Here is a 27,567-nt window from a genome sequence, read left to right as displayed (position 1 = left end):
ACTCAAAACTACTTGAAGCTAGTTGATAGATTGATTTTTAAACATCCAGTGTAAAAAAATATTTATGCAAGTTTAATAAACAAATTGATTATTTACACAACAGGGAGCTTAGTTCTGTAATAGGTGTTGTACAGGTCGAAGGTCTGGAAATTTGAAAATGCCATGCATTGGAAAATGAGGGATTATGGGATAGGAGCAGAAACTTTGTCTTTCAGTAGACCATCTACGAACTCCTCAAAGAGTGGCATTCTCTCTACAACTAGGCATAATGGTTAACTTAAACCTATAATGGTTTACTTTTTAAATTGTTATTTCTATGGAGAGTTGTCTCATTGGCACTCACACCACATCTTCCTATATCTATAAGATTAAATGTCTCCATTCTGACCAGACGTGACTACGTATTTAAACATCCTGCACAGCCAAACGGACGACCAATATTGGCAAGTCGGGTGAAGACAAAATGGAAAGCTAGTTGAAAACTAACAACAACTAATTAAAAATTCATGTGTCTTAGTTGAGGTTCATTCAAGTTTTTATTGATAGAATTGAAATGATCTGAACCAAAGTTCTAGTTTATAGTTTCTATATAAGGTACACACATAAAAAAAACATTCAATGCTGTCCAATATTCCATTCACTAAAGACGAAAGACTAGCGTACACATGACATTCGATAATTAGAGTTGTGACTATGGAACGCCATGACTGTCTTCTGATGTTGATTGTTTAATATGTTCGGTGCTTTATGCATTATGTTCAGTAGTATGTATATTATGTTCAGTAGATATCCTATTATGTTCAGTAGATATCCTATTATGTTCAGTAGTTATTACATTATGTTCAGTAGTTTTTACATTATATTCGGTGCTTTGGTTATTATGTTCAGTAGTTTCATTATTATATGCAGTGGTATTTAAATTATGTTCGGTACTTCTGACGTTATATTCAGTACATTTTTCATTAGGTTCAGTACTTTCGACATTATGTTCAGTAGATTCAATATTATTTGCAGTACATTATGTAATACCTTCAGTAGTCCCGCTTTCTTTATATTCAGTAGATTATTCATTATGTTCAGTAAAAGCATCTGTATTATATTCGGTTGACCGTTCGTTCAACTTTATGTTCAGTGGATTAATCATTATGATGATGTAGTAAAAGTCGGGAAGTCAATAACGGAAATTGTCGGAAAAAAACGAAGGCGGATATTTTTGACGGACGTTTTATTCATGAACACCTTTACGTGATTGAATTAAAATGGAAGAAATGGAAGCAGTTTTAAATCGGTGTGGTTTACGTTCCCAAGTTGGCATTTTACACAAGAAAAAAATAACTCCTGACTCAATTTACAAGATTTCGCAAATTTAGGTATGACTGACAGGAGAAAAATAATGGAATTAAGAATAGCTTGTGTTCAGTTCAGCAGCAATATTTTGAATGAGTAATATCAAGTTTTTCATTCCCAAAGGAGCACTGGAATCCCTGCTTGAAATCGATTTAACTGTTTTAAAAATATTCCCTGTGGACTACCCCCCCTTTTTTTTGGTGCTCTCTATTTTCAACCCTCGAATTAAGGTTTCACATCTAATTAAAATTAAAACCTTGCTTTCTAACCAATCTGTTCATGCACCGGACCGGCAACTTTCTTTATTTAATACGACAATCTGAAGTGCCGTTATACACATGCATGTTGTTTGCTTGGAGTATACGCCCGCAAAGAAAGAAATAGCCTAAGTCCGAAGGCACAAATAAAAAAAAGAAAGTTTTATGGCAAAGGGTGCCGGGGTAAATCTCTGTTTTCAAAATATACATGAAATATTTGCCACTGCCCCTTTTTTGTTCTATGAATTCTAATCCTGAGTTTTCTATCTGTTACATGCCAAAAAATCCGAGCAAACAATTCCGGTCGACCTCCTACGGCATCCATTAGTATTTAAAGATTTGATTTCATTCAACAAATTAATTTAGGACCTCCATGTACGTGTCATTTAGAACACATGGTCAATATTAATCATCCATGTAATTTGATCTATGTGATGTTTGCAGAATTTCAACGGAGGCAATTGTTTGGCATGATCAATTGTGTGTTTACCCTCCCCTTTTCTCCTTTGATATAAAGCGTTCCAATGAATAACAAAATAAAAAGAGACTTCTAATTTTTTTTTACCGGTTGAAGGTGATGGGTGCTTTGCGGCTCCTCATTTCTTACCCATGAAAACTTAAAATCTTTTGTATTCCCCTCTAAGCCAATTAAGAAAAATTATCCCCTTCTAAAGTAATCCGAAAAAATTAAAGGCGACAATAAAAATACATGTAAATCTTGTAAATAATCAAAATGTTTCTGTGTATTTGGTTTTTGTTTGTTCTTCAAAATACCACTTAAGGCCAGTGTCTTGCCTGAATAAGACTGAGAAGCTTGCTAGTGAAGACGTGCCCTTACTCTAAGAACAAGAATTCATGAACCTCAAGAAATCTGACGTACCCATAATTGACAATCCTGACACGAAATTATCAATTAACATTTATCCGTTTCAGATCCGTTCATCATCCATTTTATCCGTTATACGTCCGGTAGAAGTCCGTTTCACATTCGTTCAACATCAATTTTATCCGTTAAACCACAAGCAAATGCCACCAAAGGGCAGTGTCTGGACTGAATAAAAGCTGCTTGGTTGTGAAGACGTGCCCTTACTCTAAGATCGATTATGAATATTAAGAATTCATGAATCTTAAGAAAGGCTAATTGGCATTTCAGACGCGAAATTTTCAATTGATATTTATCCGTTTAAGATCGGTTCATCATCCGTTTAATCCGTTATACGTCCGGTAGAAGTCCGTTTCACATTCGTTCAACATCAATTTTATCCGTTAAACCACAAGCAAGTGCCACCAAAGGGCAGTGTCTGGACTGAATAAAAGCTGCTTGATTGAAAAGACGTGCCCTTACTCTAAGATCGATTATGAATAATAAGAATTCATGAATCTTAAGAAAGGCTAATTGGCATTTCAGACGCGAAATTTTCAATTGGCATTTCAGACGCGAAATTTTCAATTGGCATTTATCCGTTTAAGATCGGTTCATCATCCGTTTAATCCGTTATACGTCCGGTAGAAGTCTGTTTCACATTCGTTCAACATCCGTTTTATCCGTTAGACGTCCGTTAGAAGTCCGTTGGTGAATTTATCTGCTAGACCTCAAACGGATGTATACTGTAACGGACACGTTACGAATACAAAACGGAAGTGAAACGGACGAGTACCGTACAAAACAGACGCCTACCGGACGTTCAACAGACATTTCATCCAATGGACGTCAGTTCAAAGTTTTGAACATGCTCAAAATTTTCCACCAGACAGAACGGACGTCGACGGATTAAACGTACGCTAAACTGACATGCAACGGATATGGACGGACGTCTAACAGATAAAAACGGACGTCTAGCGGACATGAACGGATTGAAAAAAGTTATCCGTTAGGCATTTGTTCGAGCTATCTTAGTCAAAATATTGCTGCTGAAATGAACACAAGCTATTCTTAATTCCATTATTTTTCTCCTGTCGTTCATACATGTACCTAAATATGCCAAATCTTGTAGCGACAACTTAAAAATAAAGTCAGGAGTTATTTTTCCTGGTGAAAATGCCAACTTGCAAACGTAAACCACACCGATTTAAAACTGCTTCCATTTCTTTCATTTTCATTTAATCATGTAAAGGTGTTCATGAATTAAACGTCCGTCAAAAATATTCGCGTTCGTTTTTTTCCAACAATTTCCGTTATTGACTTCCCGACTTTTACTACATCATCATAATGATACAACCACTTTTACTACATCATCATAATGATACAACCACTGAACATAAAGTTGAACGAACCGAATATAATACAGATGCTTTTACTGAACATAATGAATAATCTACTGAATATAAAGAAAGCGGGACTGCTGAAGGTATTACATGATGTATTGCAAATAATATTGAATCTACTGAACATAATGTCGAAAGTACTGAACATAATGAAAAATGTACTGAATATAACGTCAGGAGTACCGAACATAATTAAAATACCACTGCATATAATAATGAAACTACTGAACATAATAACTAAAGCACCGAATATAATGTAAAAACTACTGAACATAATGTAATAACTACTGAACATAATAGGATATCTACTGAACATAATAGGATATCTACTGAACATAATATACATACTACTGAACATAATGCATAAAGCACCAAACATTTTAAACAATCAACATCAGAAGACAGTCATGGCGTTCCATATGTGACAACTTCACTGGAGTTCATCTACATATAACGTTGTTTATTATTTTTTTTACTACCTAACGGTAGCTACATGTACGCCCCTGGTTTCAGGGGTGTCTTCCATAACGATTGCAAATTTATAAAAAAATATAATTCCCCCATAGGATAGGAAAATAATAGTCTATGTTCATATCACCGACTTTTGACTCCCGAACTTATACATACTGTTTTCAACAGATTACATTGAACTGTTGAAAGACAACCTGGTACTCGGTCATTTACGAGCGACCAAAATAAGTAAAATCAAACATAATTATAAACGATGCAATTTGAGGGAGGGGGTATTTTGCTGCTTTCTGATGATATACATGTAGTTGTATATAGAAAGCATTAAACAACTAAAAAATATCAATTTCAGAGTCAAAAGTCAGTAATACGAAAAGGTTCTATTGAACATCTGTACATTTTAAATTACGCGTACTATAGACACTTTAGTGAACGGACCTTCGCATTCCAAAGTTCCTGTCTGACCTCCGAATCATATATATGTACTTCATGTCAATTGTATTTCTTATAAAGTAAAATAAAATAAAATCACAAACAACTATATTCATCAGTGTGCTTGCCCGTTATTCCTTATATTTTAGCACCCAACAATTATGTATTCTTCATTTCGTTTTTGCTCCATTTGTTCTGTTTTGCCGAATATAATTTTTTCAATATGTATATATTATTAATATAAATTTGACTTGACAATGTTTAGTTCACTTCTTTTTAATGTATTGTATGTTTCTTGCCACTTGTGTATATTAATATGTTAATTTGCATTTTATCCCGTTAGGGTTTGAATTTTTGCAAAAAAAGGTTATATAAAACCCCAAACAGGACCTCTATCGAGTGATTTGTAAATAAGATTTAAAACACTTATAACTTCCGATAACGTGAAGAGGGTAGATTTGCTATTAGTAATAAATACTGTGAGATTTTTATTTACAGCACTTTGTACATAATACGCTATTAATGCATAGTACACTTATTGCATTTAAATTACATGGACAAAATATCATTGGGAATAAGCAATCATTATGGTGTGTACCCATTTGTGCGCACCCATTGCATTATGAAATAGAGTCAAGATCACTATGTCTTAATGTATTGTGTATATCATAATTGGCTTTTATGATAGTTCATCGTTTTTAACTAATAAAATGAAAATACATTCCACAAAAAATAGACAACAAAAAAGCATGAATTATTTGCCACTATGCGTTTAGCTACCAAGAATTAATCCAACATAATATTTTTTTTTTTCAATTTATCTTTAATTTCAATTCAGTCGTATCGTATTTAAGTTGACAACAGCAGCCTTGATTACTTCTTAATTTGAGAAAAGTTGGACCATTTATTTAATTCGAGTAAAGGGTCTCATTTTAAGGAGGTCGAAAATAGGTTCAAAAGAAATCGCTACAAAATTGAAATAAGTATAGACCACCGCTAGTTTGGTTGATAGAGGAACCTGTCTTTAATTGTTCGCGTCAAATAAACAGATTTTTTTTACATAAATTAGGCCGTTAGTTGTCTCGTTTGAATTGTTTGATTTTTGTCAATCCAAGGTATTTTAAAGCTGACGACCCGGTATGTGCTCATTGTTGAAGGCCGTACGGTGACCTATAGTTGTTAATGTCTTGTGGAGAGTTGTCTCATTGGAAACCAAACCACATCTTCTTTTTATATTTGAAAAAAGAATGATTTTACAGAATATTATTAATTTCAAGTATACCAGAGCTTGTATCTGCATTTGTCTTTTTTTTAGGGGGGGGGGGGCAACTTTCTTTTTTAATGTTGTCATATGATTGGAACCGCCCCCTTTTTAAATGACTGTAACCGCAGCTGATGTTTCAGAACAAGCACGGGTAGCCATATTGAAAATTTTATAATAATCTGTTTGGGCAAATAATACAAAATACAAGAACCTCTGCTATAATTCCCGATGAGCAAACATTCCACGAGATACCAGATGACACAGAAATTAACAACTATAGGTCATCGAATACATAACATCATTTTATGTGGATGACCGTATTTGAAAATTATGAGTCAACAAATAGCTTATATTAAGTTACACTAAAACAAAGTGCAAAACTTCATTTGTTCCTCAATTTTTTTTCCCAATATAACTTTATAACCATATATAATTTCCTCTAAGTTTGGTCAAATGTCAACAATTATATAAGGTTTTATGATGTTTAAATAAAAAAATGAATACGAATACATTTAAAAAGGAAAATGAAATAAATATCGCGCAGTTGTTTATTTGAGAAAATAAAAGTTTTTTGTCCAAGATTATCAACTTTCTTAGAGCCCGTGTGTTCATTTTCTTAAGCACTGGGCATATATATGGTGCATATCTGAAATAGATGTTACCCGCAATAAATGCATTATACCTTTTGCAACTACTACATGTATAAAACTGCCGTTATTTTTTTTAGCCCTTTGAACCTAAATGTAGACCAATTTGATAACGAGCCCAAAATCTTGAGTTAAAATACACGATTATATTCAGCATATCAAAGAACACCATTGATTCAATTTTGGACCCCGATTTACACAAAATTGAAAACGCCGCCCAAAATCAAAACAAAAATAATGGTAAATGCATGATAAGATTCGGCATATCCAGGAACCCCAATCATTATTTTTATTTTGTGGTTAAAATCAAACTAAGTTTAATGTGGGGCCCCTTAATCGTTAATGTAGACTATTTTAAAAACCGTATCCAAAATTAAAAGTCTAAATACACAATTAGATTCAGCATATCAACGATACCAAATACTTTTTTGTCGCGATCAAACAAAGCTTAATTTTGGACCATTTGGACATCAATGTGGACCAATTTTAAAACGGAACCCAGAGTCTAAATTCCAAATACACGGTAAGGTTTAGCATATTTAAGAACCTCATAAATTAAACACTTTCAAGTAAACCCATTAAAATTAGACAAGACATACACAATTCAATATAATGTATTAGAAAAATATATTGTTTGGTCCCTTTCTTGTAAATGGTTAGGGCCATAACCCCAGCATCAGTCCCGACCTTCTTTTTCATGTATGAAAACATTATGGTAAAATTTCATCATAGAGATACATAGACTTAATATACTCGAGTCGTTGTCCTCAAAACAGACAAAATGAATGCTTGTTTTCATTCCCTAATCCCAACACAGATCTCACAGATTGCACAATACCACTCATAATGAATTTCAATCGTTCTGTTGTATTATAACTTATTAGAGATCCATACACCGTAAACTGGAGTTTCACCATCAACCATGCAAAAGAATTTGCCAAAGCATGAAATTTCGTTCTTCAAATATTGCTTATGTCAAGAATCCGTTGTTTTGCGAAAATTAAATAAAACAGAATTAATTGAAACAAGTGATTTATTGAGATTGAGAAACAAAATGAATTCATAAAGAAGAACTATTATTAGACAATTCCCCCATACAAACAACAGTGCAAAGTTCTATTTTTATAAAATATGTCAACTTAATTATGGTATTATACATGTATTTACAATACATTTAAATATTTCTAGACTACCAGCTACAATAAAAGAGTAAGCTTACCGTGCATTTGATGTATTGAGGAACAGATTAAAAAACAAACATAATGTAATGTAGTACAAAAGATAAGAGATTACGAAACCGAAACTAAAACTAAAAACAGGAAGTTGTTGAATAATGTAAAAATTGAACTTGAGAGGTTTTCGAAAAATCTAAAACAAGATATTTTATAACCTTACAGGCACTTAAGATTGTATGTGTCACACTGAATGATTAACGATTCACACTTAAGATACGACTGTTGTCATAGATAGATAAAGTAATTGAGGTTTTCCCTTCTTTGGTTATAACTTCATGTTTTGATAATGAGATATGTAATCCGATTAAGTATTATTTGATATATTCGTGCTTTTTGTACTTATACTAGTATTTGTAGATGTAGTTACAAAAATGATTTAAAGAACATTTGAATTGGACGAACAGATTTTTATGCCCCATTTATGGGCATTATGTTTTCTGGTCTGTGCGTCCGTTGTACCGTCCGTTCGTCCGTCTGTTCGTTCGTCCGTCTGTCCCGCTTCAGGTTAAAGTTTTTGGTCGAGGTAGTTTTTGATGAAGTTGAAGTCTAATCAACTTGAAACTTAGTACATATGTTCTGTATGATATGATCTTTCTAATTTTAATTCCAAATTAGAGATTTAACCCCATTTTCACGGTTCACTGAACATAGAAAATGATAGTGCGGATGGGGCATCCGTGTACTGGGGACACATTCTTGTTTACATTTTCGTTTGAATTGTTTTACATTGTAATTTTGGGGTCTTTGATAGCTGACTTTGCGGTATTGGCTTTGCATACTGTTGAAGGCCGTACGGTGACATATAGTTGTTAATTTCTGTGTCATTTTGATTTCTTGTGGACAGTTGTCTCATTGGCAATCATAATACTTCTTTTTTTATATTGGTGAAAGCCGGATTGCTTTTTACAGTTTATTTCAAACTAGAAGCAAAACATCTTATAGATTACAAGTAAATCAGTCATAAAAAGAACCATGTAAACACAATCAGAGGAAAACATATGCATGTAATATTTGCCACTGGGTATAAAATAGCCATGTTTTCACATATCATACATGTACTCGAGTTAACTTGTTGTCTCTTTGAAAAATTCCTCATTTCCATTCTCAAGTTTATATCTTAGATATAATATAAGCGTGTAAGATGTACGGGGGTGAGGGGTTGGAGGACTTTATACACGAATGTACTAGCCTGGTAAAAGCTAAATGAATAACTTTGCATATGGCAGGATGAAAATTAATACTTCGCAACAACAAAATAAACGGACAGCAAAAGCGAAATAAAATCAAAATGAGCATGCGTAACAACATATGAAAATGGATAGTTAATCCACGAAAATAATATCCCCCTCCTTAGAATGTCAACTAAATACAATGTATAATAAACAATAATACATACAGTTTATACCGTTCTGCATAAGAAATCTGTTCATTCAACTAATAGAAAAGGTTAAATCATAGTTTACTTCCGCATTTTATTCTCGTTTCAGTCAAAAGTTCACATTTAACAAAAGGTGTTGTCGAAATGAATAACGTGTATTGACATGATTACGTCATGTGTCTATTTTTACATATTTTGGGTTTTCATGTGTTTTATGTATATATAAATGAATGTGCTTTTATAACGAATCGACGCCCTTGTACAATGATTGTTGACTTTTATCGAGAGGTTCTCTTTATATTTGCTTATTGAAAATTTGCGATTAGCACCCACACAAATATATTTAGCTTAAGTTATAGATATTTCGTATTTTTTTGTGGATGGGTTTTCGTTGATTCGTAAATTATACCACAGTTTTTGTTGAAAGCCTAGCTCGGCTAACGTGTTTATACATCTTTGGCTTTGAATTGTTTGGGTTTGAGCCTCGTTTAAGCGTTTTCTGATGGCGATAAATTCAGAAAAGCCATTCGGACACTCAGCATTTACAAAGTGTTACATAATTTTTTGTTCTTCTAAAATCAAATTTATTGCACTGTTGCTGCTATAATATATACCATGTCTACAGCATTGTCAGGGTACCCCTGTTGGATTAGTTTTCTTGTCGAAAATTAAAATGTTGAGAAATGGTCAGATAATTTTCTCAGCGGATATGATTGCATTTTAAATATATTTAAGAAAAACATTTTAATATTTTCTTTTTATTCTTGTAGAAGTTAATATATTAACTATTCGCTGGTATGATTATATGGATGTATGTTCGTTTTCTAATAGACATCCATTCCACATCTCCTTGCTTAATATTGTCGGTCCTATGTCCCCATATTTCACCCTTCCCATATTTCATTTTCCTCATTTTGTCCTTTTATATATTTTTCTTTTGGGACACGGGGTTAAAAAAAATGATAAAAAAAGAAGAATCCAAATGATAAATAGGAAATAGGAAATGTCAAAAATAAACACGAACAGACAGATTATTCGGTCTAGTTGTTGTGCTGCCTGATAATAAAGGAAGCAATATTCGGCTGTGTGTGACAGTTATTGAGTAAAGTGTTAATCCAGTTAAGTTCAAGCGAAACTATCTACGTCAATATACGTATATATTAATGTATTTTCAAGAAATTTTTTCTCTGAAACAACTAAGCCACTGTTACTTTGAATAAGGGTATACATTTTATAATTTTTGTCCGCCGTTTCAACCGACCAACAAACGTGGCTAATGTTAATTATGATAGGACATTAAAAAAAACGGGACATACATTCAGTGACCATGACTGTGTGAACATTGTATATGTTTTTCTTCGTTCGTATTGACTTGAAGTACAGCTATATTCTATACATCATGTTGTAAGTTGTTAAACTGGTCTTGCTCTATACTGTTATAGATGGTTTTTACGTACAGATACAGACATCTGTATTTCTATATGTATCATTTGTCATCTACCTTCAATCTTATGATTATTTGATTTGATTTTAAATTTCAGACCCTGAATACATTAATTTCAGTTTTGAAATGAAAAATATTATAGAGTTATTCCTCTTTAAATATCTGACTGGTTTATCTTTTATGTTATTTACATGTGTGAATGACTTGATTTATTGATTGATTGTTGGTTGCTTAGTGTCCAGTGGCAAATATTCAAGGCATGTTCAGGACGAGAACAAATAACAATATAAAAAACAATAGTTGTGTGTGAATGAATGAATGAAAGTACATGTAGTTATATTGTATATATATAATAGAAGATTTGGTATATAGTTATCAAAGGTACCAGGATTATAATTTAGTACGCCAGACGCGCGTTTCGTCTACACAAGACTCATCAGTGACGCTCATATCAAAATATATTGGTATGAGTGCCAATGTGACAACTCTCCATCCAAGTCACAATTTGTTAAAGTTAACTGTTATAGGTAAAAGTACAGCCTTCAACACAGTGCCTTGGCTCACACCTATAACAGCAAGCTATTAAAGGGCCCTAACAGTGACTAGCGTAAAAAAAACATTCAAACATGAAAGCCAATGATATAATCTATATAAAAACGAGAAACATTTATGACCATTAGGTTCTTGACTTAGGACAGGTGGAATCAAATACAACGTAAGAAGATGTGATATAGTTGCCAATAGAACCACTTAAACCAGTTAAAATAAACAATTATAGATGTAGGTTGCCGCACGGCTTTTAACAATGAGGAGAGCACATACCGTACAGAGTGAGACGGCTACAAAAGACCCGTAAATCAAATCAATTCAGAAAACTTATGTCAAAACTTAGATCATGACCTTAACATTTATCCTTGGCCTAATTTTTCTTTAAGTGGACCAAGGATATCTCAAATCAAAACATCGTAGATTGCTGTCAATTATGGTTCACAAGTTACAAATACATATCACTTATTACATACATAAGGGGAAACAACTCTCATATATCTAGTCTTTATAACGTTTTGGTCTAAATGAAACCTAACATTCTGAGGATATAACCAGCAATTTGAACAAAAAAAGTCGCTTTCTTTTATGGTTGGAAAGGAGATATCATAACAAGAAAGACAGTGTTTGGGAGAGGTAACTCTTACAACGAAAAGTGTTCGGCCAAACAGGGTCAGTTTCAAAACCGTGTACACTGTAGCTACATCTTTTGAAACAAAAATATACCGGAGGAAAACACTCAGGCGGAAAAAAAATAATCAGAACAAAACAAATATGTCTTTCCACGGAAAAATTGAAAGACCTAATTAGGTAGACTCGAATGTATATCGTACTTTCTTTGCTGTATTTAAATACAATATATATTAAGATGTATCCACAATACATATCCAGTATCGAGTCATTCAAGCGTATATTGTATTGTGTGTGCAGGATGTACTTGTTTCCACTCACATAATCGTAAAATGAAGATCGTTTTGTGGCTGCTCTTTAATTTGTTATAATAATAGATGCAGAAAGTAAAGCTATTGTCCTAATGCTTGTAGTATAAAGGTTTGGTTGGTCGCTTGTTTTTTTTTTTTTGTATAAATGTTTGCACAATTTTAAGTGAAAATGCAACGCATACATGTACAGTAGAAATAAATCTTCTTACAGTGAAAATGCAAATCTAGCATCATTATTCGACAGTTTACATGAATCTTAATACTAAAACAGTTTTGTGGAACTTGATTCAATATATATAAGCTGTCTTAAGTTATACAACATTAGTATTTATGTTAAAACGTACATTTTCTGCAAATGAAACTCAACTGCTATTTTTTAATCTTTTACACGCTTTGTCGGGAACTATACTTCTTAATATTTATCTATTTGTGTATCAATTTTCGCCTTGATAGCTGTAGACGCGTTGAAAAACTCGTCTACATCTCATACCTACATGTATATCATGAATTTATAAAAACAGTACACATAATATAATATTTCTTTTTTTATTCAAAAATCATGAAATTGTCTTCTGTTTATTTATCATCCTACATCAGAACGGATACAGTAACAATTACATTTCAGGATTCGCACACTGCATATACAAACACTGCTAAACGATGATCCATATTAATTTTTTTTAAATAATAAGTTGATTTATAAAAACAATATATACCTTGCAGTTCATAGAAAATACAAGGGGAACATCTGCAAATGCATTTTTTATTTCTTCGAAAATGTAAAGTTGTCAATATGATACTAAATTATGATCGATATAAGAAAAAAAAAGTAACAAATAGTAAGATAAATAATACAAAAAATTATACTTTATAGTTCAAAGTAAATACAAAAGGAACATCTTAAAATGTATTTTTATTCATTTGAAGTTAAAGTTCAGGTTGTTCAAATTCATAAAAACTAAAATGATAAGAACTAAATGTTTTGTTTATATGAGAGCCATAAAATAATGCCTTAAAAATATTAACCTTCGAAAGATAAATGTACAAAAGTAAATGAGATATGTAAGAAGAACTAGTCATATGAAAGGCCAAAAATGCACAATTATATAACAAAACATAAAACGATTCCAACGACACCAAAAGGCTCTGAAGAGCCTGAATCGCTCACCTGAAACTTTTTGCATGTTGTTGCTCAATTTGACTTATTTTACTACCGATCTCCCTTTTCACAGTTATTTCTTTTGCAACTACTCAAACACCATCCTTATATATGTTAATTAGTAATTAATCATGTACGTTTAACTTTATTTTTGTTTTCTAAATAATTGGTTTCTTTTTCAGGGGAAATATAAAACAAAATTCCCTTTTTTTTTGGAAGATGACCAAAACCATGCATACGTCATATAATCATTTTTCATCCCATATTTATGATATATATTTATACAAAAAAAAATACAACCTATATAAACCTAGCGACAAAATACACCAGGTAAAGTTACTACACCTATCAACATGTTACAATACTTTGTTTATTTCATTCTTCAGATTGTTGTTCTACAAATACACGATATAGAGGTATGTAAACACACATATTAAAACGGAGAAAAGGGGTACGCACAATTCGCAATGTACTTGAATAGCAATTTTTAAATTTTGTAGTTTCTAATGAATAAGTACTTCCATATTGTTTTTTGTTTTCTCTCAAGACATAATATATGAATAAGTATTAAATCAAAGCAATTAGATTATACGAGTTAATAACCTAAATAAACCAGTATGTATCATTTACTTATTATAACAAAAACAAAATTTTCATTGGACTTTTTTTCTTCAATATATGTAGCATTTATCAACATTGACTTCGGCAGAAATTAATAGAGCTATAATTCATAACAAAACTGTCAATTTGAATTCATAACAAAAATATCATTTTACATTCATAACAACAAAAAAGCTGGTAAAAATATTGAAGTATATAATTACTTTGCCTCGTATTCCAAAGTTTTATCAATTTTTCGGATTATTTAGTCATGAGAAAAAAGGGATAGTCATTTAATCTGATGGGAAATTTCTTTCCTCTCGTATGAAGAAGTGAGAAAAAAACACCATACAAAGATATTTAATTTGAATTATTCCTTTTATTACCAAAATTGTTCAATTTGGACATTAACCGCACACAAATATGTATATTGGAAAATTAATGGAGATCAATTACTTATTTTGTTTATTTACATTGATTCTCTAATGTTAATAATGTAAAATTGTTAAGCTGTAAAATATTCAGGTGCGGTTACACGATTCTGAAAGGGGTTGGGTGGGGTGGGGGGGGGGGGGGGAGGTTACTGGGAGGTAAACGTTTGGAGTGAATATTCAGAATGTATATGCATTTATAATATAGAAGATGGGTTGGTTTGTAAATAAAACTATTGTATACGTGATTTCATTTAAACGCAAAAAACAAATTCAAACAAAACAAAAAGTTCGTTTTGCCTGATTGTTTCATACACAAGCAAATCAATTTAATCCACCATTTATAATCTAAAACAGTATAACTTATTATCCTATTTTTACTTCAGGGTCGATCTGAACCTACGCCTGTTTCAGGTAAGTGTATTTGCTTTGTTTACCACCAAACTTTCAAGTTTTTTTTATCCTTTGCAATAATTTTTATTCTTCAAAGCTGCAAACTGTGTCAATTATATTGAAATAAAAACTTACAGACACAGTTAATATTTAGATATATATAACGATGAATCCTACGTCTTCAGTGAAACAACCGGGGGTGGGGGAGGGTGTTACATGTTATATTTTGATCTCTTACATTGGAAATGGAAATTGGGAATATGTCAAAGAGACAACAACTGGACCAAAGTGCAGATAACAGACAAAGGCCACAAATGGGTCTTTTTATATCTCTTAATATAGTTTACATTGGCACTAATATTGATTTTGTCATTAGCAAATTAAAACATAACTTAATTGTATCTTCATTTGAGGCGGGATGCAAAGAGACACACACACGTTAATTTGTATCTCTAAAGAAGTCGCTCCTCACTATCCTACTACATGTAGATACATTATTTTATTTTTGGCATTTCACAAGTCATGTCTTCTCTGAGTGTTCATGACGTTAAAATACTAAATCCCTGGAAAGTTCTTAAGTTGATTTTAATCTCTGATGCATGATTTTTTATTATTAACTGTTTGTGGCTTTTAACTAGCTGTCAGTAACTGCGAGTTCTCTCAAATCGTACCTACTTGTTAATTTGACCTGTTGATACTATTTGTAATGCTTTTTTGTTATTTTATATTAATATGGATCTTGTCTATACATGCTATATACCAGCTTTGGTTATTTGGAATATCTACTATTTTTCACTTCTTTGTACTAAATTTGTATGAACTTCAAGATTATTCTTCTTAAACATGTTAAATCTGTAGAGGGAAGTAGTTCATTATTTACAAAATCTAATTTCAGATCCTTGTTATCTTCCTAAAAAGACTGGGTTCTGTAGGGCAGCTTTTCGACGATATTTTTATAATGCTAATACAGGAAATTGTGAAAGCTTTATCTATGGCGGATGTCGTGGGAATGGAAATAATTTCAAAACAATTAGAGAATGTAAGAGGACCTGCCAAAACAAAGGTATTTATATAGTTTCCATTATTTTTATTTCCTTTAAAGTTGTAAATATGAAACATAGAAAATTATTTCATTAATGTGTTTGCAATTTTCTCATTTTTTGATCGGTGTGAGAAAAAATCTGTTGTCTGCAAATTATTGGTCGAAGTTTGATTGGGACGTTACATTTTCTTGCTTTTTTTTTATTTTCCTATTGTGACTTCATTAGAAAAGGCGACCATGCTCGATGACGTCACTTAAAAAGTACTCAACTTTCTAAAAAACTTTAAAAAAGAAGGGTAAAAATCACTAGAGAAACAGATCCCAGCACTATAACTGGTGTATTACGATATTTCTCCACTCTCAACAGTTAAATTTCATTTTTTTAAAAGCTCGACAATCCTTGCGCTTTAAATATCAAAATTTAACTGTCTCGAGTGGAGAAATATCGTAACACATTTGTTGCAGTTGTGGAACCTATATGTTTCTGTAAATGAGACAACACATCGTATTTAGTATAAGTAATACATTTGATATGAAAATAACAGCTTAAGACAGATAGCAAATGACATAGAGGTCATTACATATCACATTACAATAAATAATCCGAAAATAAACACTATGTGTAAATAAGGAAAATGATACATTAATTTAGCGCATGTCAGTAATAAAGTTGAAGGTCACTTCCTTACTTTCCTAAATGAAAGATAAAAAACATAAAAATTTGGACTACACGGTCAATCCTATATGTTGCAGAAAACAATGAACGAATAAAAATGCAAACAAAACTGCTCACATTTGTTTTTTGTAAGAAATTAAATAAGATATGAGAATAAAACCTAAGGGCAACACTCATGCAACACTAAATATAGAGACAACAATAATAGGACTTGCGTATTTGAATAACTACATGTATATGTTAATTTATCGCCACTTGAACACAAGAATAAGACAGCATATATAGACGATCCAAATTCAAATTGACTTTACAAACGACTGTTTCTGACTCCACAAAGCCAAAACATGATGTCGATAAAAAACAACAGATTGGTATGGATTTAATAACTAATAAAACAAATGTTTCCCCGACATATTTCGTCAGAATTTTAAAGATTTCTTATCACATAAACACGTTAAAAAGGCTGTAAATACACGGACATTATTGAATACAGCATGTGTATTGATTGTAATGAATTCAATATACATGAACCTGTAACATCTGCTGTAATGGTTATCTTTCAAAAATATATAAATCATATTTCCTGGAATTCTAACAAATACGTGACTTTATGTACATTTCGTATCTTGTTCATCGATCTCTATAGTTTTATCTTAACATATATTTTTTTTTATTCAAATTTTTTCCTATGTACATTTCAAAATGTCCTTTATATATATACATTTACAAGAAATGAATAAAATAATACATAACTGTTTGCAAGCAACCTTACACATTGGATGAACTTGTTATTGTAAAATCACATTCATTTATTCTCATATGGTAAATTTTATCTTTTGAATGTTTACAAAACTTTGAATTGTTTGAAATACTTAACGATTTTGCTATCACAGAAATACTTTTCCTTATTTACGTATATACACGTTCGGGATTTTTGGCCCTCAATGGTATTTAACTTCGTACTGTATTTGACCCTTTCACTTCGTTACAATATTCTAGCGAACAAATGATTCGTTTTGTATACGAAACGCGCATCTGGCATACAATATTATAAGGGGTGACCATTGTATGTTCAAGGCAGGGGGGTTTCAAAATGAATATTTTTTTCCAAAACAAGATGGAAATGAATATTTTGCAGCACAAAATGCAGGAAATGTACAACTTGAAAATTTATTTTAACGGATTTATATCAGACAACATAATGTCCCTATGTAGAATACTTTTTAAGCAATTAAATGGGGAAAAGAATAATATCATCAACACAAAATTGAAAGCCGCTGAAAAATTAGCACGCACAGCAACAGATGAAAATATATGAAAATATAATAAAATAACTAAAAAAAAAAAAAAACCAGTAAGCCTGTCTATATTCATTTGTCCTGAATTAGGTCCGTATTTCAACATTCATGGTTTTAACTGTAATATTGTTATCAATAAAATTAACGGTACCAATTTTCTTGCACCAGATGCGCATTTCGACAATACATGTCTCTTCAGTGATGCTCGTGGCCAAAATATTTGAAATCCAAAGCTTAAATAAAAGATGAAGAGCTATAATCCAAAAGGTCCAAAAAGTATAGCCAAATCTGTGAAAGGAATCAGAGCTTTGCATGAGGGAGATACATTCCTTAATTTATAATAATTTCTATTATTTTGTAACAGTAAATTTTAATAACACAAAAAATCCGTATTTTCATGCCAGTACCGAAGTACTGGCTACTGGGGTGGTGATACCCTCGGGGACTAATAGTCCACCAGCAGAGGCATCGACCCAGTGGTAGTAATAAAATTAACGGTACCAATTTTCTTGCACCAGATGCGCATTTCACCTTACACAAAAGCACAATACCTTAACAAATTTAGAAATATTTGTGTTATCTATAATTACAGATATTATTATAGACCCGATTCGTCCTATTACCTGTGGACCAGTTTGTAAGATATTCTGTGAAAATGGGAACGTTATGGACAAACGTGGATGTCCAACATGCAAATGTAGATGTAAGTTTTACATGTAAAAGTATAGTTATAAGGGATATATCATTTAGGTTTGTTTTTTTGGGGGGGAGGGGGAAGGCAGGACAGGAATTTTGAGTAAAACAGGGCAAAATGAGCATCTTTGCAACCAAAAAAGAAAGAAAGAATGACAACGTATGTGGAAAGTAAACAAGCAGCATAAACTCATAAAAAAGGCAAAGCCGAAAACAGTGAAAAATTAAATGGCATGACAGAGATTACAATTTAAAAAAAAAAAGGTAGATCACAATTTTCATCTTCTATCCTGCCCCCTTAATTTCAAATGGGAGCCCTCTAACTTAATACGATACTAAAACTACTTTAATGCAAACATGTTTCATCCTAAGTGTTCATAAATCATACAAGTTACCATAAATCAGGAAATATTGTAATTTAATGACTAAAGGGGCACGCAATACAGCTTAGAAACATCTTCAAATGGGTATGACTAGATCTGTTCTCAGTTTTGTTATATGATTTCAACATGATATTAGCAAACATGTGGAGCATGCAGCGCGGAATATCTTGACCCTGTCAAGATTAATTTAATTGTGTCACTTTCCTCGTTATGTAATATGGTTTTACATCTTTCTGATGAGTTCAGCTTTTTCAACTGATTTTCAGTTTGCTGTTACATCACCTTTCAAGGAGAGGGGGAGAACAGGCGCTCAAAAACATGATGAAACCGGACACATTTAATTTTCCAAGTATGGATCCTGTAGTTCTGTAGTTGTCCGTGGTTCATGTCTGCCTTTTTTTCGTTAGTTGTTTTACAATCAATAAAGCCAGTAGTTTTTCTCAAATGAACTGTTTTATATTGTTCATGTCTGGTCCTTTTATAGTCGACTAACGTAAATATTTACCTCATTGTTAAGCCATACGGTTGCATATAATTGCAAACATCTACATCATTTGTGTTTTTAGTTTTAGTTTTAGTGTTTCATTTGTTCTCATTATGGTAACCGTTATATGATTGAGACTGGGATTCGTTCTTAGCAAATTTGTGGTGAAATCAACGCGGAATATGTTGACCCTGTTGCGAAACATAATCTCGATATGCTTTGACCTAAACAGTAATTCTAGTCTATTTGAAAAGGAAAAAAAAACGGATGTATTACGATACAAATAAAAAAAGAAGATGTGGTATGCTTGCCCATGAGACAACTCTCCAGAAGTTGACACAAAAGTTAACAACTATAGGTCAACGTACGGCCTCCAACATTGAGCAAATCCCATACCGCAAAGTCAGCTTTAAAAGGCCCTGAAATAACAAATTAAATGTATAACAATTCAAACGAAAAAACAAACAGTCTAATTTATATTCAGAAAATTACAAAAAAACAAATATGTAACACTACAACAAACGACAACCACTGAATTACAGGCTCCTGACTTTAGTCAGGCACATACATACATAATGTAGCGGAGTTGAACGTGTTAGCAGGATACCAACCCTCACCTAAACTTGGGCAGTGGTGTAACAGAACAACATAAGAACGAACTAAAGACAACAGTTGAAAAAGGCGGAACTCATCAGATCTACACAAATAGAAATACCACACAGAGTGAACGTGGCCGAGGTATTTGTATAATTTTAACAACAATCAAAGACGAAGTACAGTTATGAGAATACTCGCAGTTACTGACAGCTATTTCCAAGCATATTACAACTAATAAAAACATCATGCCTCTAAAACAACATTACAAATTAGTACACATTCAGCATCCAATGAATTCAGTGTAAAGACGTCATAAACAGTAGATCCATGAATGTGTTAATGTATATAACAAAAATATTTAGTTTTCTTATTGAATTATTGATTTTGTAATCAATATCAATACCAATAAAACAATGTTGTCTACAATTTCTTCGAGTTCCTCTTTTAGGTGTACGTAATAACGAGTGTTCAATCATGTATATTATGTAATGTTTTTTTTATTTATAGCGTCACCACCTGTCATAGGGAGATGTCCAAGAAATTCGAGGTCAAACATAACATGTCCTAAAATAAAGAATCCAGAATGTAACAGGGACCGTGACTGTCCGAGAAGAGGAAGATGCTGTGCCTTTGGATGTAGTAAACGGTGTATCAATTCTAGTTATAAACCACCAATCAGGCTTCATTAAAACATTATTTAAAAATCTTTGTTTGTTTTTGTGTAAAAGTATATGTTAGCATCACAGTTAACAATTCAAACTATTGGTAACAGTAAGTCAAGAGTGCTCAGTCCAAATTATGACCTAGTATCATCGCTGAGCGTTCTGGTGAATGGTCAACAGTTGGTTGATATTTTTCTATTTTTACAAGTCATACTGATAACTGGAAACTCTATAACACACCTCACTATATGTTGACGGGTACTCTCAATGAAACAGAGCGAGGGACCTTCACATTTAGTATTTGTTTTGGTTCGTGTTGTTGCATCCTATTTTCTTCTGTTTATTGCATGGTTTAGGGTTGATTTTTATTGTGTTATCTTTGTTGGTTATTAGCATTGGTATAGTTTATTTCTTCTTCGTTTAAGAAATCAATATCGAGATCGCGCACTGTCGGTTTCAGCTGAAATGTAAAGCTGCTAGAGATTTTTTATGTCTGCTGCACTCCTTGATACTATTTATAAATGTCGCATATGAAATATTTCTCCAGTTAGGTTCCATTATAACCATAGGCAGTAACATATCAGTATATAGAATTGTTGTTCAGACTTCAAAACTTTCTAAAGATATTCTGAATTTTAACAACAAAGAATATGTGCTGTTTAAGTTAACGATATAATAAGGTAACGACTAAATAACGTAACGACTAACAAAAACCAAAAATAAAGGAATATCATGTTACAGTGTATTTATGCATGAGACAATTTATTTACTCTCAATGAGTTTTGTTTGATATGTTAATTTAACTATATGTAAAGGGCTAGCTGGACTACTTACTTTTTCCTAGCGTAAACAAAATCTATATTATTGATTGTATTAACAAAACAATACTAAACATGCGTTTCCCAAATGTCATTGATACGTTAAAATGTCACATATATTTGTAATATGAAAGAAACACGGAATGGTTATAAAAAGAAATGTGTTGGGTTTTGTTTTTACATAATGTTACATGTATGATTGTGTTCAATAAAGAATTAAACATTCCGAACAAATATTTGTCATTGCATCACATCTGGTGTCATGACGATTGAGTCTTAATCTAATATCGATTTTATAAAATAAAATGAATTTTCTATGAAACACATAATTTCATAACATGATTTCAGGGACATTTATATAACTGACTCTGCAGCAGAGCTATTCTCATTGATGAAGATCATACGGGATCTATAATAGTGGTTAATTTCTGTGTCACTCAGTCTATTGTGGAAAGTTGTCTCATTGGCACTCAAACTTCATCTTCTTTTTATATCAACAGATATAAGACATAAGGAACGCGTTATTTCTCATGACCTGGAAATCATTTAACTTGGGATAAAAACGAGATAAAAACGAGATGCGTCCCCCACCGTTAAAAGAGGGACGGAAGATACCAGAGGGACAGACAAACTCATGAATCGAAAATAAACTGACAACGTCTGGCTAAAATGAAAGAAGACAAACAGACAAACAATACAACACATGACACACCATAGAAAACTAAAGAATAAGCAACAAAAACCCGACAGAAAACAAGGGATGATCTCAGGTGCTCCGGAAGGGTAAGCACTGTCATTTGTTGACCGTTGACATTAACATAAGTTGTCTCCTTCAACACTCCTCCATGTTAACTCTGTAAGACCATCTCACGGCTGCAAAAAATAGATATAAACTGAACACTGATTGGAAATTTATTTTTAGGCATGATTTTCACACATTAAGAAACATGAAATCTTGACATTTCATTGTTGAAAGCACTTTCGTATACACATACGATCTGTACCGATGCAAATGCATCGGCTTTGTCAGTCGGTGAATTATAATGTAACTACAGAAGACAAGCCATCACTTCAAATCGTAACAATGAGAATCTTGTAGAACTATAATTCAGAGAGATTACATTGTCTTTATATATCTTTGAGAGACTTGGTTTAAGAGAACAGATAAACAATTCGTTTTAGTGTATAGAAACAACATATTTCAAACAAAAGTAAAAAACTCAAAAATGTACTTGACATTATGTTGACTAGTGGACGTAAAGCTTTAAATAAGCGATTTTTTTTTCTCAGAACAGTGTTACAAACTCATGAATCGAAAATAAACTGACAACGTCTGGCTAAAATGAAAGAAGACAAACAGACAAACAATACAACACATGACACACCATAGAAAACTAAAGAATAAGCAACAAAAACCCGACAGAAAACAAGGGATGATCTCAGGTGCTCCGGAAGGGTAAGCACTGTCATTTGTTGACCGTTGACATTAACATAAGTTGTCTCCTTCAACACTCCTCCATGTTAACTCTGTAAGACCATCTCACGGCTGCAAAAAATAGATATAAACTGAACACTGATTGGAAATTTATTTTTAGGCATGATTTTCACACATTAAGAAACATGAAATCTTGACATTTCATTGTTGAAAGCACTTTCGTATACACATACGATCTGTACCGATGCAAATGCATCGGCTTTGTCAGTCGGTGAATTATAATGTAACTACAGAAGACAAGCCATCACTTCAAATTGTAACAATGAGAATCTTGTAGAACTATAATTCAGAGAGATTACATTGTCTTTATATATCTTTGAGAGACTTGGTTTAAGTGAACAGATAAACAATTCGTTTTAGTGTATAGAAACAACATATTTCAAACAAAAAGTAAAAAACTCAAAAATGTACTTGACATTATGTTGACTAGTGGACGTAAAGCTTTAAATAAGCGATTTTTTTTTCTCAGAACAGCGTTAAAGGTACGGGTTTTTGCTCCTTGTTGAAAGCCGTACGGTGATATATAGTTTTCAAAGGCTTTCAACAATAAGCAAAAATCCGTACCGCATAGTCGGATATAAACTACCCCGAAATGATAAGTGTAAAATTCTTTTTTTAATTACCTGTTTTATGTAAAAAGCTAGGAACGAAATTTTAATATAATAAACAACAAGAATCATAATTATCGATAATTAAAACATTATATTTTAGTACGCCAGACGCGCGTTTCGTCTACATAAGACTCATCAGTGACGCTCATATCAAAATATTTATAAAGCCAAAACAAAGTACAAAGTTGAAGAGCATTGGGATCCAAAATTCAAAAAATTGTATCAAATACGGCAAAGGTAATATATGCCTGGAATAAGAAAATCCATAGATGTTTAAAAAGTCTATGTCATTTGGTCTCTGGTGAGAGTGTCATTCGCAAGTATACCACATCTTCTTATTTTTTCTATTAACTCATCAGACTGATGCAAAAACAACATTCCACAAAATCTTACCGGGACGTGACAGGGTTCTCCTTCATCCCTTACAACAACAGAAACACAAAGTACAGATATAATAGTACCCGCAGTTATTGACAGCTAAATCAACACCTAAACAGCTAATAAAATACCATTTATCTAAGACTAAAAAAGCAATCGGTGTTATTTTTGTCATTTGAACTCTTAAAGATAGTTGTCTCATCGGCAATCTTACTACATCTCAGTTTTTAATACTCAGTTTACAAAATCAGATTACATGTAGCTTCTTACAAATATTCAATACTAGAAACTTACAATGTGAAAACTAATTTTAAATAGCAGTTTGAAAAACGTAGTCTTTATAACCATATGTTATGTTATGCTGTGTTTTTTTTTATAGCAGGGGTATCATTATTTAGGTTCTAAGATTTGATTGTATTCATTTTATAGGATCGTTTGTACTTTTCTGTATTGTAGTGATTGATTTTATCCTTTTTATGTATAATTCAATGTCAGAGACAAATAACCTTTTTTAACTGTTGTGTTTATTTATATTATGCATTGAAGTGACGTAAATTTCAAAAAAATCGATATGTTTTTGCAAAAAAACTTGCTATTAGAGGGAATTGAAATATCCAATAAGCTCTCCATTTGTCATTCTCTCAAATGTTTTCTTTATTCTGTTTTAAAAATGTTTGATTATTTGACCGTTTCAGAGGGAACACTACTATAATTATAACTATTTTGACCTAAGCGTTCATGGTGAGTCTAATTAAAACGAAACGTGCGTCTGGTGTATTGAATTATAAGCCTTGTACCTTTGATAACTATTCAAACCACTAGGTCGCCAGAGTTGTTGGACAATTCGTTCACGGGGGTATCACCAGCCCAGTAGTAAGCACTTCGGTGTTGACTTGGAAATCAATTATATGGTCAGGATTTATAAATTTCCTGTTTACAAAATTATGATTTTTTCGAAAAACTAAGGATGTTCTTTTCCCAGGTATAGATACCCTTATCCGTAGTTGGCATCTTTTTTTTTTAATTTTGGATCCTCAATGCTCTTCAACTATGTACTTGTTTGGCTTTATAACTTTTTTGATCTGAGCGTCACTGATGAATCTTATGTAGACGAAAAGCGCGTCTGGCGTATTAAATTATAAGCCTGGTACCTTATATAACTATTAGGTCATCACTTAAATCAGAACTAGCTTTAGGAGACATATTCAGTATCAGAAATATAAAATCTATTTTGATCTGAGCGTCAATAATGAATCTTATGCGTCTGGCGTATTAAATTATAAGCCTGGTACCTTTGATAACTATATAAACACATATGTCGATTCTTAATCTATTAAAAATGCAAAAACGATTTATGTTAAAGCTTTTAATAATGAAATATTAGAGAAGGTAACCCGTAAAATAGCTCCAATCGCCATGTATAGTTTGCGATCCATAGCCCGGGTAATGCCGCACTTTGACCACATCTCCCTTTTTCATATATATTACAGCGTTCATCGATCCTGCCACTCCTGCACCACTTGCTGCATGCCCTCTTGATATTTCGCTGCTGTTATTAACCATTTGAAGATGGACAGTTGTACCTCCTGTCTGTAGAAATGTACATGCGAACACATATATTCCGTTGAAGGGTGCTGTGAAATGACCCGTGTGTTGGTTATATGCTTTACCAATATTTGTTATCACGTGATCAAAAATAACAGTTTGTGCCGAACCAAGGGTTACAGATGGTTTCAATCTGGCATGAAAGGCAACTTTATTGGAAGGAATCGCTGAACCTGCTATTTAACAAAAAATAGTTGATGGTTGTATCCAATTCTGATGCATATATTTCTTATTCACATTAAGACGAAATTAAAAAATAAAAGATGCATCATTGTAAATGTATTACAATGTAAGTCTCCTTTTATGAATTTAAAAAAATATAAAAATAATGGATTAACGATTTTATTCATTTCTGATGCATACATTTCTTATTCACATCAAGTCTAAATTAAAAAAAGGTGCATACTTGTAAATGTACTTGGATGTAAGTCTTCTTTTTTTTTTTTTTTTTTATATATTTAAGTATCATTGAAACGTATCCTATATCTTAATTTATATTTGGTAATTTAAACAATAGATTATTTTGTTAAACATTATTTAACATGTTTAAAAAAAATCATAATTTAGAAATTTTATTGTAAAAACTTAAACTTGATCAATCTCTCAATAATCACATTCACAACGTGGTTTAGTGACTGAAAACCGTATGCATGTCTATTTTTTTTTAATGTATAACTTACTCTCTCCAAGCAGTCTTTGTTCTCTGCAGAGTATCAATTGCTTCTAATAATGCTGCCTTTGCTTTACCTACAAATTATACAATAAACTCACAATAGATACCAGGAATTATATTTTGAATTTGCGCCAGACACGCGTTTCGTCTACAAAAAAACTCATCATTGCCATTGGTATCAACAAGTCAGAAAGGTCAAATAAAGTATAAAGTTAAAGGGCATTAAGGACCAAAAGTTGCTACAAATTTTGCCAAATTCAACTAAGGTAAGATAGGGAATATATGAAAGGAATTTTTTATCTGTAGTATTTATAATTGAGATCTATTCGAGCAAATTACAATGTTTCAGAGTTATGGCTATTGTAGCAGTATGGAATTCCAATCGAACAGGTTGGTTTAACAAAGTGAAAAATCATTATGTTCAAACAGTAAGTAAATAATTAATCTTTGACGTGACAAAAATATTGCAAAACACATAATTATATAATATGGAAGACTTTCAGATTTATAATTTATAAGTAATAAGTTATGTCCATTGTCGTCATATGGACATGGTAAACCTGTATATCGTTGTATGTAGGGACCTGCCGCTTGAACTACTTACCAATTTTTCGGCTACAGTTCTCTCCAGCGTAAACAGATGCAAAAATTATGCATGTTATGAATAACATACTAATAAATATGTACTTCATTTTTGCTCTCACAGTATTTCCGTATTAACAAACTGGTCGGTATAACATGAATCTTTAACACTTTGGTACTGTGTTATTTCATTACCTTACATATTAACATGAAATTATTAGATACCATAATGATAATATTGCGTGCTAACAAATGAAAATACACATAATACAAAACAAGAGTGCACGCTAGTTTTTTAGATTGCAACATTTGTTGAACAGATTTTGTATGCTGTACATGTCCGATGGTCAAAAGTAAAATCACAAAAATACTGAACTTCGAGGAAAATTCATTAGTTAGTATTACTGGGTTATTATCCAGCGACACAACTAACAATCGTTTGGTGCCCTATATCTGCCATGGAGATAAATCTGCGTTGACAAAATTAATCTTGATAAATCAACAAAAATCAGATATTTTGCAGACTTATCAGGATTCTATCTCCTCAAGTCATGATTTTTTTTCACATTTTATCTAGATAATTTGTAATGATAATCAGTTATCGTATACTTTGATATGCTAAATAAAGAATAGTCGTGAAAAAAAGTTTATTGTATTCCTTGGCTGATATACATCAGGTCGTTTCGATTTCAAATACTTTTTCAATTGCATCTTCATTAAAAGCAGGTGTACCTCAAGGGTCAGTTTTAGGTCCTATATTATT

General features: G+C 32.2%; 3 protein-coding genes across 4 annotated transcripts in view; 1 reads left to right on the top strand and 2 right to left on the bottom strand.

Annotated features, from left to right (window-relative positions):
* Nucleotides 1–7,978, bottom strand: part of LOC139496295 (uncharacterized) — a gene marked incomplete in the record, with an annotated part of 34,251 nt that extends 26,273 nt beyond the window's left edge. The window contains 1 exon segment of the mRNA XM_071284800.1: nt 7,948–7,978.
* The window catches only part of LOC139496294 (macrophage-expressed gene 1 protein-like), a 12,417-nt gene extending 2,939 nt beyond the window's left edge, over nt 1–9,478 (bottom strand). Inside the window, exon 1 of one of the 2 annotated variants that reach the window (XM_071284799.1) lies at nt 9,308–9,478. Coding sequence is in view for 1 of the 2 variants with exons in the window: in XM_071284798.1 (XP_071140899.1) it covers nt 7,900–7,906 (7 nt within the window). In the remaining variant the exon portion in view is untranslated. Of the gene's footprint in view, nt 1–7,899; nt 8,178–9,307 lie in introns of those variants that run through there. The other variant, XM_071284798.1, reaches the window with a different exon arrangement.
* A 4,193-nt stretch (nt 9,479–13,671) lies between these two features.
* On the top strand, nt 13,672–20,684 carry LOC139494983 (chelonianin-like). The gene is made up of 5 exons (XM_071283102.1): nt 13,672–13,799; nt 14,801–14,828; nt 15,703–15,870; nt 18,416–18,526; nt 20,488–20,684. Exons 1-5 carry the CDS (start codon nt 13,737–13,739, stop codon nt 20,667–20,669), a joined length of 552 nt encoding a protein of 183 aa, XP_071139203.1. The 5' UTR covers nt 13,672–13,736; the 3' UTR covers nt 20,670–20,684.
* The last annotated feature ends 6,883 nt before the right edge of the window (nt 20,685–27,567 follow it).

The sequence above is a fragment of the Mytilus edulis genome, chromosome 11 (assembly GCF_963676685.1).
Source record: "Mytilus edulis chromosome 11, xbMytEdul2.2, whole genome shotgun sequence".
Taxonomy (NCBI): domain Eukaryota; kingdom Metazoa; phylum Mollusca; class Bivalvia; order Mytilida; family Mytilidae; genus Mytilus; species Mytilus edulis.
This window is presented reverse-complemented; position numbering and strand designations above follow the sequence as displayed.

Excerpts from the sequence above, each read along its gene's own strand:
- LOC139494983 (XM_071283102.1), top strand. The coding sequence starts at position 13,737 with ATGTTACAATACTTTGTTTATTTCATTCTTCAGATTGTTGTTCTACAA. Across the intron at positions 13,800-14,800 it reads TACAAATACACGATATAGAG|GGTCGATCTGAACCTACGCC; the intron begins GTATGTAAACAC and ends TTTTTACTTCAG. Across the intron at positions 15,871-18,415 it reads GAGGACCTGCCAAAACAAAG|ATATTATTATAGACCCGATT; the intron begins GTATTTATATAG and ends CTATAATTACAG.